Consider the following 13,873-nt stretch of genomic DNA (forward strand, 5'->3'; position numbering starts at 1 on the left):
GATGCAAACTCTTATATATAGAGTGGATAAACAATAAAAAATAAAGTCCTACTGTATAGCACAGGGAATTATATTCAATATCCTGTGGTAAACCATAATGAAAACAAATTTTAAAGTTTTATATATATATATATAAATCACTTTGTTATACAACAGAAATTAACACAACATTGTAAATCAACTATACTTCAACTTAAAAAAAAAGCAAAAGAAATGCCCCCTGGTCACAGAGATTGGTTCAAAGGCAAGACAGGACCCTGCTTCACGAATCAGGGCTGTTCCCTGGGATTTTTCACAGTGGACCTAAGTAGAGAGGTCTTTAATTCAGGTCCACCATAAGGTCTGTGGCTTGCAACCAAAAAATCCTGATGGACACAGTCTAAGTCTCTTCAAGTCTCTTATTTATCCATTCATTCATTGATTCAGCAAATGAGTGCCAACTATGTGCCCATGTTCGGCTTCCCTGGTGGCTCAGATGATAAAGAATGCACCTGCAGTGGAGAAGATTTAGGAGACGCAGGCTTGATCCTTAGGTTGAGAAGATCCCCTGGAGAAGGGAATGGCACTCACTCCAGTATTCTTACCTGGAGAACTCCATGAACAGAGGAGTCTGGGGGGCTACTGTCCATGGAGTTGCAAAGAATCAGACAACTGAGCAACTAACATTTTCACTTTCACCATGTGTCCATGTTGGGCCCCAGAGCTACATCAGTGAGTGAATCACCACCCTCATGTTGAGAGTATGAGAATGCTCAGTCATGGGAGACTGCATTCCTTGCTACAGTGAGGAAGTGGGTCTTAGAAAAAGTCAGAGAGACAGCCCAGTCCATGTTTAGTAGAGTGGCAGCTGTCTTGTGGTTAAGAGTTCGGGCTCGGGAGTCAGATTGCCTGAGTTTGACTCTCTTTACAAATGACTGGCCCTCACTGTGCCCCAACTTCCTCATCTGTAAAATGGAATCATAATAAGACCCATTTCATCCATTTAATCATCTCTTCTATAAATATTTACCAAGGTCCATTTCTCCATCTGTCTGGAAGGATGTTGTTGTTGAGTTGTCAAGGAGAAAAACTACCATGGCTTCCAGTTCTTTGACAAAACCTCAGATGTGTGGACTTCTGGCCAATATCTGTGATTTCATATCCTTGGATTATTCACTGTCTCCTTGGGAGTTGCAACTTTCTATAAGCTTGCTGTGGTTGAATAAGGAAAGAAGGTATATGTAGATTTCTGCAAAAATTATGACTCCATGAAAGCTTTTGAGATCAGGAAGACTGGTATCTTTCAGAGTGCAATGTGATTTTAGAATAGAAAGAATTTCTTTGGGTTGTGTTCCATGGAAGTTTGCCACTTGCCTGTGTTCCTGAACTATGAATATCTGGGCTAAGGAATAGTTTCTCTAGATAAATAAATGATTAACAAATACCGTGCAAAAAAAAAAAAAAAAGCTTAACAAGTACCTATCCTGTGTCAGATGCTGTTTTAAGAATGAAGAACCCTGCAGGAAAAGAAAAAAAGAAAGAAAGAAAGCAGACAATAATCCCTGCTCTCCTGGAGCTGATATATGAGAGGGAATTGTCGACTAAAAAGATGCACAACATGAGAGTTGCAATTTAAGTTTCATTTGGGGCAAAATGAGGACTGCGGCCCAGGAGACAGCACCTCAGACAGCTCTGAGAGACTGCTCCAAAGAGGGAGTGGGGGGAGGTCAGTATATAAGATTCTGGTGAAGGGGGAGTTCAACGAAATCAAGCGCTTACTTTACAAAAGGGTCTCTTCTGGTCATGAGGAGTCACCATGAAGGGATTTAGTGCTTTTCTAGATATAAGGGTTTCCCTGGTGGCTCAGTGGTAGAGAATCTGCCTGCCAATGCAGGAGACACAGGTTTGATCCCTGAGTTGGGAATATCCCCTGGAGAAAGATGTGGCAACCCACGCCTGGGGAATCCTATGGACAGAGGAGCCTGGCGGGCTACGGACCGAGGGGTCCCAAAGAGTGGGACAGGAATGAGTGACTAAACAACAACAAGGATTAGGATCATGAAATCAGCTCCTGAGAATATCTATCTAAAGACCTGTTCCGCCAGTTTCCCTGGAGCACAGAGTGTCCCACTCTCCACCCTGCACTCCGTCCAGGGAGTGGCCAAGGTCAGTAGCCGCAGTAGCTCAGGGAGATGGCAGATGCCCTTGCTGTTGCTGCTCGGTCGCTGGCAGTCTGTGGTTGACAGATGTTACCTGAATGAGTTCACCTCTTGGTGGGTGTTGAGCCTAAAGACAGGACTAAGCCAGAGCAAGGGAAAAGGAAGGATTTATTATCACTTTCCTTCCAATCCCAAAGAAAGGCAATGCCAAAGAATGCTCAAACTACTGCACAATTGCACTCATCTCACGTGCTAATAAAGTAATGCTCAAAATTCTCCAAGCCAGGCCTCAATAGTACATGAACCGTGAACTTCCCGATGTTCAAGCTGGATTTAGAAAAGGCAAAGGAGCCAGAGATCAAGTTGCCAACATCCGCTGGATCATAGAAAAAGCAAGAGAGTTCCAGAAAAACATCTATTTCTGCCTTATTGACTATGCCAAAACCTTTGACTGTGTTTACCACAACAAACTCTGGAAAATTCCTAAAGAGATGGGAATACCAGACCACCTGACCTGCCTCTTGAGAAACCTGTACGCAGGTCAGGAAGCAACAGTTAGAACTGGACATTGAACAACAGACTGGTTCCAAATAGGAAGAGGAGTATGTCAAGGCTGTATATTGTCACCCTGCTTATTTAAGTTACATGCAAAGTACATCATGAGAAATGCTGGGCTGGATGAAGCACAAACTGGAATCAAGATCACCAGGAGAAATATCAATAACCTCAGATATGCAGATGACACCACCCTTATGGCAGAAAGCAAACAACTAAAGAGCCTCTTGATGAAAGTGAAAGAGGAGAACAAAAAAGTTGGCTTAAAGCTCAGCATTCAGAAAACTAAGATCATGGCATCTGGTCCCATCACTTCATGGCAAATAGATGGGGAAACAGTGGAAACAGTAGCAGACTTTATTTTTCTGGGCTCCAAAATAACTGGAGATGGTGACTGCAGCCATGAAATTAAAAGATGCTTACTCCTTGGGAGAAAAGTTATAACCAACCTAGACTAGAGAGCATATTAAAAAGCAGAGACGTGTGCTCGCTTAGGCAGCACATATACTAAAATTGGAACTATACAGAGAAGATTAGCATGGCCCCTGTGCAAGGATGATATGCAAATTCATGAAGTGTTCCATACTTTTAAAATAATAATAATAAAAAAAAGCAGAGATGTTAATTTGCCAACAAACATCCGTCTAGTCAAGGCTATGGTTTTTCCAGTAGTCGTGTATGGATGTGAGAGTTGGACTATAAGGAAAGCTGAGCGCCCAATAATTTATGCTTTTGAACTATGGTGTTGGAGAAGACTCTTGAGAGTCCCTTGGACTGCAAGGAGATCCAGCCAGTCAACCCTGAAGGAAATCAGTCCTGGGTGTTCATTGGAAGGACTGATGTTGAAGCTGAAACTCCAATACTTTGACCACCTGATTCAAAGAGCTGACTCATTTGAAAAGACCTTGATGCTGGGAATGATTGAAGGTGGAAGAAGAAGGGGACGACAGAGGATGAAATGGTTGGATGGCATCACCAACTCAATGGTCATGAGTTTGAGTAAACTCTTCGGTGCTGGTGATGGACAGGGAGGCCTGGCGTCCATGGGGTCACAAAGAGTCGGACACGACTGAGCAACTGAACTGAACTGAACAGCAGTAAGTAAGAACACCAGGGATCTCTCCCAAGACAGTGTCTCCTAAGACAGTAAAACTGGGAAAGTTTTAAGATAAGGGTGCATGCATACTCATGAAGGGGTTTGGGTGGCCAACAGAGTCCAAGCTTTAGTTGATTAAAATTACAAGGGTCAGAAAAGGTCAACGTCCTCATCCCTGAGGTTCTGATCTGGTGGTTGAGCACTTCAGGCTAATCTTTACCATTGAAATAGAACTGAGAGTCTTTACCACTGATATATTATCTCTGCTATTGTTACTTGTCTTGCATGCTAACCCTCTTTTGTTTCTGCATTCTTTTATTCCCTTTAGTTCACTGATTACTGAGAACTATTCAAGGGCAAGCCTTGTGGCTGGGCTCAGATCACAAAATGACTTCTCAGGTCTAAAATGGATTCTCAGGTTTCCATGGTGGCTCAGTGGTGAAGAATCTACCTGCCAGTGCAGAAGACAAGGGTTCAATCCGTGGTCCGGGAAGATCGCACATGCTGAGGAGCAACTAAGCCTGTGTGTGCTCCACACTATTGAGCTTATGCTCTGGAGCCTGGGAGCTGCAACTCCTGAGCCCACACACCCAAGAGCCCCTGCTCCACAAGAGAAGTCACTGAAATGAGAAGCCTGAGCACCGCAACTAGAAAGTAGCCCTTGCTTGCCGCAACTGTAAAAAAGCCCACGCAGCAACGAAGACCCAGCACAGTCAAAAATAACTAAATAAATGAATGAATTTGTTTTTAAATGGCTTCTTTTGTGTCAGGAAAGCCATGCCTCGTTCTTTTTCTCCACTGCTTACAAGAGGAGAGAGACAAAAAATGTATGTTTTGAAGTTTCATGGAGACTTCTGCCTCTGACCAAGATGAAATAACAAGGACTAGATGTGTTTTACTGCCTGAGGCAAGCAAAATCACAAAAACAAATACCGGAGTAGAAAATGGCAACCCCCTCCAGTAGTCTTGCCTGGGAAGTCCCATGGACAGAGGAGCCTGGTGGTCCTGTCTGTGAGTCTCTTCTCTTTCTTTGCTGTATTCATCTGTTGCTGCATCAATGCCATGGTTTTATTTATTTTTGGCCACACCTGTTGACATGTGGGATCCTATTTACCTGACCAGGGATCAAACCCAAGTCCCCTGCACTGGAAGCATGGAGTCCCAACCACTGGACCACCAGAAAAATCCCCAGAGTTTATATTACTATGGTTTTGCAATATGGCTAATATTTGGTAGAGCAAGCCCTCTTCTCTTTCCTCTCTAATTGACTTAGTTATTCTTCCATATGGCTTCCCAGGTGGTGCTAGTGCCCTGTAAAGAACCTGCCTGCCAATAAAGGAGACCTAAGATACATGATTCGATCCCTGGGTCAGGAGGATCCTCTGGAGGAGGGCATGGCAACCAACTCCAGTATTCTTGCCTGAGAAATTCCATGGACAAAGGAGCCTGGCAAGCTAGCGTCAAAGAGTTGGATACAACTGAAGTGACTCAGCACGCATGCATGCATTCCTCCATACAAATTTTAGAATAGGTTTTATCAAGTACCTCAAAAAATCCATCCAGAATTCTGATTGAAGCTGCTTTGAATTATTGACTAATTTGGAGAGAACTGACATGTGGATAATACTAAGATGTCTTATGCCAAGGCATGGATAGTCTCATTTTTTCCCACATTATATTCTATATCCTTTATTGGCATATTGATGCTTTTTCCATCAAGGATTTATGTATCTTTAAGGTGTTAAATAGACTATAGTTTTTGTAGCTACTGAGAGCCGAACAAGTTTGTTTTGCTTTTTGGTGCCGGATCTCCGGAACACATTTTTTAAATAGTTTTATTGGTTATGGCAGTATTAGTGAAATGACACTGATTCTTGTAGGCTTATCTTGTATCAACCATGGTACACCTTTTATGAATAGCCTTACTGCCCTCTTTATTATAAAGGCGAATAGTATTTCTAAAACATTTAAGCCAATTGTGATTATCAATCATATCATTAGTGTGACCCCATTTCTAGTATTTATCATTCTATTTGCAAAGCTTCTGGTGGTGATCAAAGATGGGCGAGTGCTTTGCAGTAGCAACCTCTGCAGCCAGCTCTTAATTAAATGCTGGTTGAGCCCCCCCCCCCCCCCCCCGGAGTAAGTAACTGACCTTTGGGGTGTAGTTTAAAACAAGTCGCGTAGCCACGAGGGGGCGCTAAGGCTTCACGTCCAGTCGAGGAGGGTTACTATAAGCGGAGAATGTGGCCACCAGGAGGCGCTGTTATTGGTCCAGCACCTACCGGGTGCCAGGCGCTGCTCCTGACGTTAGGAATACCGCTGGGCCTAAGGAACTAATATTCTTAAAGAGGGGGAAGGTAGGAGGCTTCCCTGGTGGTTCAGTGGCTCAGTGGTAAAGAACCCGCCTGCAAAGCCGGAGACGCAAAAGGCACAGGTTTGATCCCTGGGTTGGGAAGATCTCCTGGAGGAGGGCATGGCAACCCACTCCAGTATCCTTACCTGGAGAATTCCATGGACGGAGGAGCCTGGCAGGCTACAGCCCATAGGGTTGCAAAGAGCCAGACACGACAAAAGCGACTGAGCAAGTGACCAGGGAGGGTAGACAGAAAATAAACTAAAACTTCAGGGTGTGATAAATCCTGTGGAGAAAATTTATTGTGACAGGATAGCGACAGTGTGGCTTCTTAGATAAGGGGCTCAAGGACACTTGTCTGAAATTACATCTAAATGATGAGGGATTCTGAATAGAGTGCTCGGGCAGAGAAACATCTGAGAGTCCAGAAGGGGAAGAGTCTCCTGGAAGTGAAGGTGGGGGAGGGAAAGAGGAGGGATGAAGGCAGAATGATGACAGGTGAAGGGGGTGGAGAGTGGAGGGAGAGACTTTGGTTTCTCTTCTGAAGCTGAAAGAAGCCCATGGAGGGAGCAAGGTGGAAGAAGATTAAAAAAGTAAGAGGGACTTCCCTGAAGGTCCAGTGGTTTGAACTCTGTTTGAACCTCCGACCCGGGTTCAATCTAAGATACCACAAACTGAGAGGTGAAGCCAAAATTTACAAACAAAGAAAAAAAAAGTGAGCAAAAGCATTATTTGGCTGATAAGTGGAAAACAAGATCACAGATCCCTGGGAAGCAGGGTGAGGTGAGTGTGGCAATAATGCAAACCTGGTAGGTCAGGTACACTGTGTCCTTTGTGACTTTTCCTTAACAGAGGGGCTGTGATTCAGTGTCCCCGGGGACATTTTGTTGGCCAGGGATGGTGGCTGTAAAGAGTTAATGGTTCAGTTTCCCCCCCACCCCCCCGACAGTGATAAGGTTGATCATAATGCTAATAAGCATTATGATAATAATGCCTTGGCGCTAGTCTATGATTGATCCATTTAAACTTCACAACCACCCTGGGAGGCAGGTACTATTATCATCTTCATCTTACAGATGTGGACACTTGAAGCATGTGGACACAGAGGGGTTAAGTGATTTGCACTAGACCACACAGCTGCAAAGTAGAACAGATGGCCTTTGAATCCAGGCATTAACCCCAGAGCTCATGCTCTTACCCACTATGGTTTGCTGCTTCTCGATCCTTTTGTTCTAGCCATGTTCTCAGTCAAATTGTATTGCCCTTAATTTTTAAAAATTTTTTGGTTGCACCACACAGCATGTGGGACCTAGTTCCCCAGTCAAACCCATGGCCCCTGCATTAGAAGCGCAGTCTTAACCACTGGAACGCCAAGGAACCCCCTGCATTGCCTTGTCAATAGGCTATCTCAGAGAGCTGTTAGCAGTCACTAACACCTTAGTATGAATTAGCACACTTCTTCTTGCCCCTGAAGAACTGCAGTTTATGCTAAAGCTATGGCTTATAAGGGCACTGTAGTGAAGAAGTAGTTGGGTTCTGGAGTCATAATGCCTAGAATTGAAACCAAGTGCCACTTTCCAGCTGAGTGACTGGGGGCAACTGACATCACTATCTGGGCCTCAGTTTCCTCACGGGTGAAGTCCCCACTTTACAGAGGCCCAACACATGGCATACCCAAGACTTCGCTTGGATGCCAGGAGGAGGGATTCCTCCCTCACACTCTGTATCCAGTTGTGTGGAGGGGAGGGGGCACTGGAAGCCTGAGGTCTGTCTGCATAGGGACAGCAAGGTCACCTGAACGGCTGGACAGACCAGGTGCTCCTGGATATTCTTCTCCAGTGTCAGCTTCTCTTCCTGCCAGACTGGAACTTGGACCCCTGGGATGGGTGCCTAATCTTGGCAAGGCTGCTGGGTGGCACTGAATGGGCATGGGGGTTGAGGCTCAATTTTGGTTAGTAGGGGTGAGATGGGAGAGGTGCTTTGCCCCTCCAGGTTGGGGATGAGTCCAGACACTCAGCCCCACGACCAGCGCTGGATCCAGAGAGGGCCAGAAGGTCACAAAGCAGCTCTGGCCCGACCGCACTGCTAAACACAGCCACAGCCACACCCCCATCTCCTGACTGTACATGGCTGGGACTGATGGTACAAACAGAACTATTGTTAAAATAATGAAATATTTCCAGAGTCTTTGGAAAATAGCCGCTATTCACTTGATACCCTGGCCCTTCCCCTAAGACTCTTCAGGGCCTCCTTTCCCCAGCATGAGCATGCCCCAGCCCAATTGGCTTCCCTGTCTCAGTTCTGAAGGACTTATCCGTTCTGACTGATAGATGGGCCTGCCAATTATTTGTTATCTTCCCTGTCTCAGAAAGAAAGTGAAGTCGCTCAGTTGTGTCCAACTCTTTTCGACCCCCATGGACTGTAGCTCACCAGGCTCCTCCATCCATGGAATTTTCCAGGCAAGAGTACTGGAGTGGGTTGCCCTTTCCTTCTCCAGGGGATCTTCCTGACCCAGGGATCGAACCTGGGTATCCCATACTGCAGGCAGATTCTTTACCATCTGAGCCACCAGGGAAGCCTCCTCAGCCCCAATGTTAATCCCATCGCCCACCAGTTCAGAGTCCTCAAATATGGGTACCCATTTCACGCAAACTCCTACACATCCTTCAAAGCCCTGCCTAAGTGTCACTTTCTTCGGGAAGCACTCCTAGATTTCTTCACCACCCCAAGAGCAAACCGCTCCTCCCACTCCCTAGGCTCCCAAGTACCTTGAACCGTTCAGCACACTGCTCTAATCTTCTGCCCTGCCCGCAAGCTCTCCTTCCCCACCACCTTGACGCCAGGGGCCATTTTCTGCTCATCTCTGTGACCTCAATACCAATAGCAGTGCTAAGCATCCAGTGGTAGTGGTTTAGTCACCAAGTCGTGTCTGACTCTTGCCACCCCACGGACTGTAGCCCGCCAGGCTCCTCTGTCCATGGAATTTCCCAGGCAAGAATACTGGAGTGGGTTGCCATTTCCTCCTCCAGGGGATCTTCCTGACCCAGGGATAAAAGCATCCAATGAATGTGCAATAAAATCTATTGAGAGGATGAATGGTTTGTTCCGGGTACGCTGCGGTCACAGCAGGCACATTCGGTCCTGGGCCTCTGCTGTGGTGGTCCACAGGTGGTCCTCCCCACAGGACCCCCCTCCCACCACTGCCCACATAGGGAGGCCCTGCTGGCTGGGGCTAGGCCAAGGCTGGGGGAGGCGAGGACAGGATGTGAGCCCCAGGGGTGGAAGGTCAGCAGGGCCTGTTCTCATGCTCTCTGGCTGAGGAGCTGTTCTCCATCTGTCCGGGCCAGCTGCGGGGGCCGGGGGCCCCGAGGAGACACAGCGGGAGAGAGGGCGGTGGGGGGAGGCGCTTGGGGAAGCCCACAGTAACCAGGGAGAGGAAAACAGGCACGCGGTGTTATTGTTACGGAACCATTAAATACAACTTATAAACAAGCCAGGACGGCGTTGGGTGGTGGGGAGACGGAGCAGATCACGGAGGCCAGAGAGGGTCAGGGCGGCGCGGTCCGGGCTCGGTCCTGGCGGGGGCTCAGGCTGCCGTCGCCGGAGGGGCTGGGCTGACGGAGGCCTGGCTGCTTGTGGAGGCCTCGCAGCTTCGCCAGCAGCTCCTGGACGAAGTCCTGAGGACAGGGCGAGGGTGCTGAGAACACAGCGGGGGTGGGGGCGCCCCCTGGCCAGCCCCGCCCTTCTGACCCGGGACCCCTCTTCTTCCTGCCCTCTGCTCAGTGAGAGCGCATGGAGGTGGAGGTCAGGAGGGGCAGAGGCTCCAGATGGAGGCGAACATGCCGGACGGAGAGGAAGAGACCGGAGACAGGGCGAGAGAGAAACGGAGAGAGATGCAGAGAAGAGGTGGGGAGAGAAACGAGGGGACCGAGAAAGAAACGGAGCCACAGGGCGACATGGGGCTCTTTCTCAGGCCAAGAGATAACCAGGAGGAGGGTCCCCAGGGGCCAGCGGCCTCAGCCAGCTCCAGGGCAGACAGATACACAGTGACGTTTGTCCCTCGGGCAGCCCAGAGCCGGTCAGAGAAACACGAATAGTTTTCCCTTTTAAAGCCGGGAAGGAAGTGGGAGGGGCTGGGCCGCTCAGGGCCTGGAAGGTCTGGGGGGCCCCTGAGAGGTGGGGAAGGGAGCCCCAGGGTGCTGCAGGCAGGGACGGGGGACAGAGGCAGAGAGAGGAGACAGATGGGGGAGCGTCTCAGCAGGGGGAGATAATGGAGCCCCCGGGGCGGCAGATGGGGGTTGAGGGGACAGGAGTGAGGAAGACAAAAGACACCACTGAGATGAGAAAAGGGCCCTGGGACAGGCAGGGCCCCCAGGGTTCCCTCTGCGGGCCCCACCAGCTTCCACCCTCCTCCCCGGAGACCACCCCCCACCCCCACCCCCACGGGTGCAGGGGACAGACAGGGCCTAGAGTGGGGGACAGAAAACTCACCTCTGTGGGGTTCGTGCACGACTTTAGGAGCCCCTAAACACCCCCCCAACAGAAAAAAAAATAGTAAATGACCAACACCTACACCCCTCCAGCCCAACAAAGCCCCAACGAAGCAAGACAAATGGACACTCGGGTGGACTTCCCACGCGGCTTCCAGGGAAGAAATAGATCTAAGCGTCTTAGAGAGCTATTGGGGGCTAGGGATGAGTCCAGACACTCAGCCCCACAACCAGCGCTGGATCCAGCGCGGGCCAGAAGGTCACAAAGCATTTCCTCCCTCCAGGAGCATCGAGGCCAGAAGAGCAGGGACACTGTGTGCGGACTCACAGCCCTGCTCCTGCTGAGCTGTGTGACCCTGGGCAAGTGATTAGATGTCTCCGGGGTCATTTTCCTTGAAAATGGAGATAATAGTAGCGATAGTAGTGCAATGGAGATAACAGTCCCTTTGGAGGGTTTTGTGAAGATTAAATAAGTTACTAAGCTTGAAGCCATTGAAACAGTGCCTGGCACTGAGGGAGTGCTCAATAAACCCGTTAATTATTGATACGATTTTTAGGGAGATGCAGGGGAGGGGGCTATGTGCAGGGCTTTCCCTTCCACCTACCTGAATTTTCCGGCTTCTCTTTTCTTCACTCTCTAATTCCAACAATTCATCGATGTTGACCTCATCGGGCATGTCTGCCTCCTGAGCGGAGAAGGAGGGGCAGTCAGGGTCCCTTCCCCTCCCTCCCCTGTCTTTGTCCCAGGCTCCGGAGGAGCCCCAGCCGCCCCAGGGCCCAGCTGGCGGGTTCTGGAGCAATAATGTGGTAGTCAGGGACAGCACCGCCAAGGCGGGACATCTGGGTGTGGTGGCGGGGGCAGGGCAGGGGGGGATGACAGATGGGTTGACAGAGGCCCCAGAGCCTGTACCAGCTCGGATCCTGGCCCCTGGGTCCCGGGAGTTTCAGGCCTGGCACTGCGCTCCTGCCTTGGCCCCAGTTCCCACAGTGGGAAGCAGGCCTGGTCGAGTCTTGGAATGTCAGATTCTGGGATTCTGGAGAGGGGCTGGCTCTGTCCTTTCAAGGAAAAGTTTAAGCACTAGGTGGAGGGGAGGGAAGCTGGCAGGCTAGAGCCTGCTGGGGATGGCCCCTAGCCCCAGGGGATGGGGGTGGGGGTTGGGGTCACCCCCTGGGGCCCTAGCGCAATCCTCAAGTCCCCAAGGTGTGTGGGTGGGATAAGTCACAAGCCCAATTTTGAGCAGCCAAGAGGGGCACCCTTGGGTGGCCTCTCGGGGTAAAGGGCCAAATGCAGGCTGGCTCGGTACCCCTGTGGGGGACAGATCCCAGCTGTCTGAGCAAAGAGATCCCAGAGGCTACAGTCTCTCCTCCTCCAACAAAGTCCGGCTGATTCCACTGTGGGCTTCAGGCCTGGGTGGTCGGGGGATGGTGTGTGGCGTGGAGTGTCTGTAAGTGTGTAAACCGCTTATGTGAGTCTCTGTGTTTGAGACCAGGGCCGACGGGAGGGTGCAGAGATGTGTCATGTGTTTGTGTGATGTTCTCTGTGGCTCGTACAGGGGTCCGTGGTCCTAAGGGTGGGGGGTGGGGGACTCCGGCTTAGCAGTGTTTGTCTCACTGCGGCATAGGTCGATTAGTAAGTGACCACAGCTTGTGTCCCTGAGAGTCTGGCTAGCTATGCCACCTACCACTAGCCACTGCCCATCAGTGTGAGCCCACACATGTCTGAGGACAGAGGGGCCTCGGGTCACTGCAAGGGACTGTGGCGTCTCCCACCTTCGAGCTGTGCTGAGGACAATCGCTCATCCTGTGTGTGTGTGTGTGTGTGTGTGTGTGTACCTGTGACCGTGTTCTGCAGCACGTGTGTGTTGCACAAATGTGACTCTAGACAGTGAAATGTCATGACTATCTGTGGCCCACGAGATAGCAGTGAAGGCTATAGCCTATGCTGTGTGTGTTCACGGACAGATGCAGTTTCTGCCTTTGTGTGGCCGGAGGAGCCCATGGCTTACGCGGTTTACTGTCTGGGTGTAGCTATAATTTCTGTTATTTTATGTCTGTGCGTGGCTGCAGCATCTATCATTGCGCTTGCAAAGTGATTATCGCTTTTTTGCTTTTAGGAGATAATGGATGGTCGTTACTTGAATCACTGGGCGTCAGAGGTAGCTGTTGTAGCTTGCACCGTCTGCCACTTGCCACAGCTTTGCCGTGTCTGTGAACAGCCGTGACGAGAGTCCTTCTGTGTGGGTCTAGTCGTGCTGTGTCTGCACATGGCCGTGGCCTGTGTTGGGGTGACTGGGAGAGCCTGCAGCGGTCGCAGAGGTTGACCTGTAAGTGCCCCCCTCGTGTGGCCCGGGGAGGCTGTGTGGGGTTGTTGCTTCTGTCACTGTGTCTGCGAGTGGCCACAGCGCGTCCCTGAGCCTGTCTGTGAACGCCAATGCTTCCTCTGCTGCATGCTGTGGTTGTATCTCCCCCAGACACCATGTCTGTGTTTGGTTTTAAGACATCCCCCTTGTCCCCACCCTTTCTCCAGATAAGGTCACTCCAGCTCCCATATGCTAAAGCCTGGAGTCTGGACCCAAGTCTGTGTGTGCACAAGCAGAATGTCATGGAAGGTAGATGGCGGGGTCCAGGAGCCCAGGAGGCTGCATTCTCCCATGCAAAGGAGGCTGCACCAGGGTGCATCAAGGAGAACAAACAATCAGAGCCTCCCCCCGCCCGGGGTCTCCCCGTCCATGCCCCCCACCCCTCTCCGCCTCACCCTGCCGCGGTACAGTTCCTCCAAGCGCCCGTCGATCCACTTCTCCACGTCCAGCCGCCGCTGCAGCTCCCGCCGGTCATACTTGACGGTGACGCGCGCGTGCCGCTTCTGCAGCCCCCCGGGGCTGCCCCCCGGCCCGCGGGCCCGCGATGGAGCCTGCAGCTTGCTCAGCACCCGCTTGCCCAGCCGCTGCGCTGCCATCGTGGTCCTGGCCCCGACCCTGGCGCCGCGCTGTGCGCTTTCGCCGGGCGCCCAGGGGGCCTCTTACGGGCCGGGGCGGGGCCGGCTGGGGGCGGGGGCTTGGACTCGCGGGGGGGGCCGGCCCCGCCCCGACAGCCCCGGGCCTCAGTTTCCCCGCCTGCAGCGCGAGGACTGGCCGCTGCGCCCTCGGGAAGCCCGCGGCTGTTGCGGGTTCAGGTATGGGCGGGGTCCGGGAGCCCCAGGCCCGGTCGAGTGGCTGGGCCTCCCGGGACCTGGATCGCC

General features: G+C 50.9%; 1 protein-coding gene and 1 non-coding gene across 3 annotated transcripts; one reads left to right on the plus strand and one right to left on the minus strand.

Annotated features, from left to right (window-relative positions):
* The first annotated feature begins 3,176 nt into the window (after nucleotides 1-3,176).
* On the plus strand, nucleotides 3,177-3,283 carry LOC122692909. The gene has a single exon (XR_006340723.1). It is a non-coding gene; the product is annotated as a U6 spliceosomal RNA (small nuclear RNA).
* Nucleotides 3,284-9,584: 6,301 nt separating this feature from the next.
* On the minus strand, nucleotides 9,585-13,827 carry PPP1R14A (protein phosphatase 1 regulatory inhibitor subunit 14A). 2 transcript variants are annotated; one of them, XM_043895383.1, is made up of 4 exons: nucleotides 13,391-13,827; nucleotides 11,241-11,321; nucleotides 10,637-10,669; nucleotides 9,585-9,822 (listed from the first exon to the last, which is right to left on the minus strand). In XM_043895383.1, the coding sequence occupies exons 1-4, from the start codon at nucleotides 13,589-13,591 to the stop codon at nucleotides 9,694-9,696; spliced, it is 444 nt and encodes a 147-aa protein (XP_043751318.1). In that variant the 5' UTR covers nucleotides 13,592-13,827; the 3' UTR covers nucleotides 9,585-9,693. The 2 variants fall into 2 exon arrangements, with proteins under 2 accessions (XP_043751318.1, XP_043751308.1); XM_043895373.1 differs by lacking the exon at nucleotides 9,585-9,822 and having other exon boundaries at nucleotides 10,368-10,669; nucleotides 13,391-13,748.
* Between the last annotated feature and the right edge of the window lie 46 nt (nucleotides 13,828-13,873).

The sequence above is a fragment of the Cervus elaphus genome, chromosome 4 (genome assembly GCF_910594005.1).
Source record: "Cervus elaphus chromosome 4, mCerEla1.1, whole genome shotgun sequence".
In the NCBI taxonomy this organism is placed as follows: domain Eukaryota; kingdom Metazoa; phylum Chordata; class Mammalia; order Artiodactyla; family Cervidae; genus Cervus; species Cervus elaphus.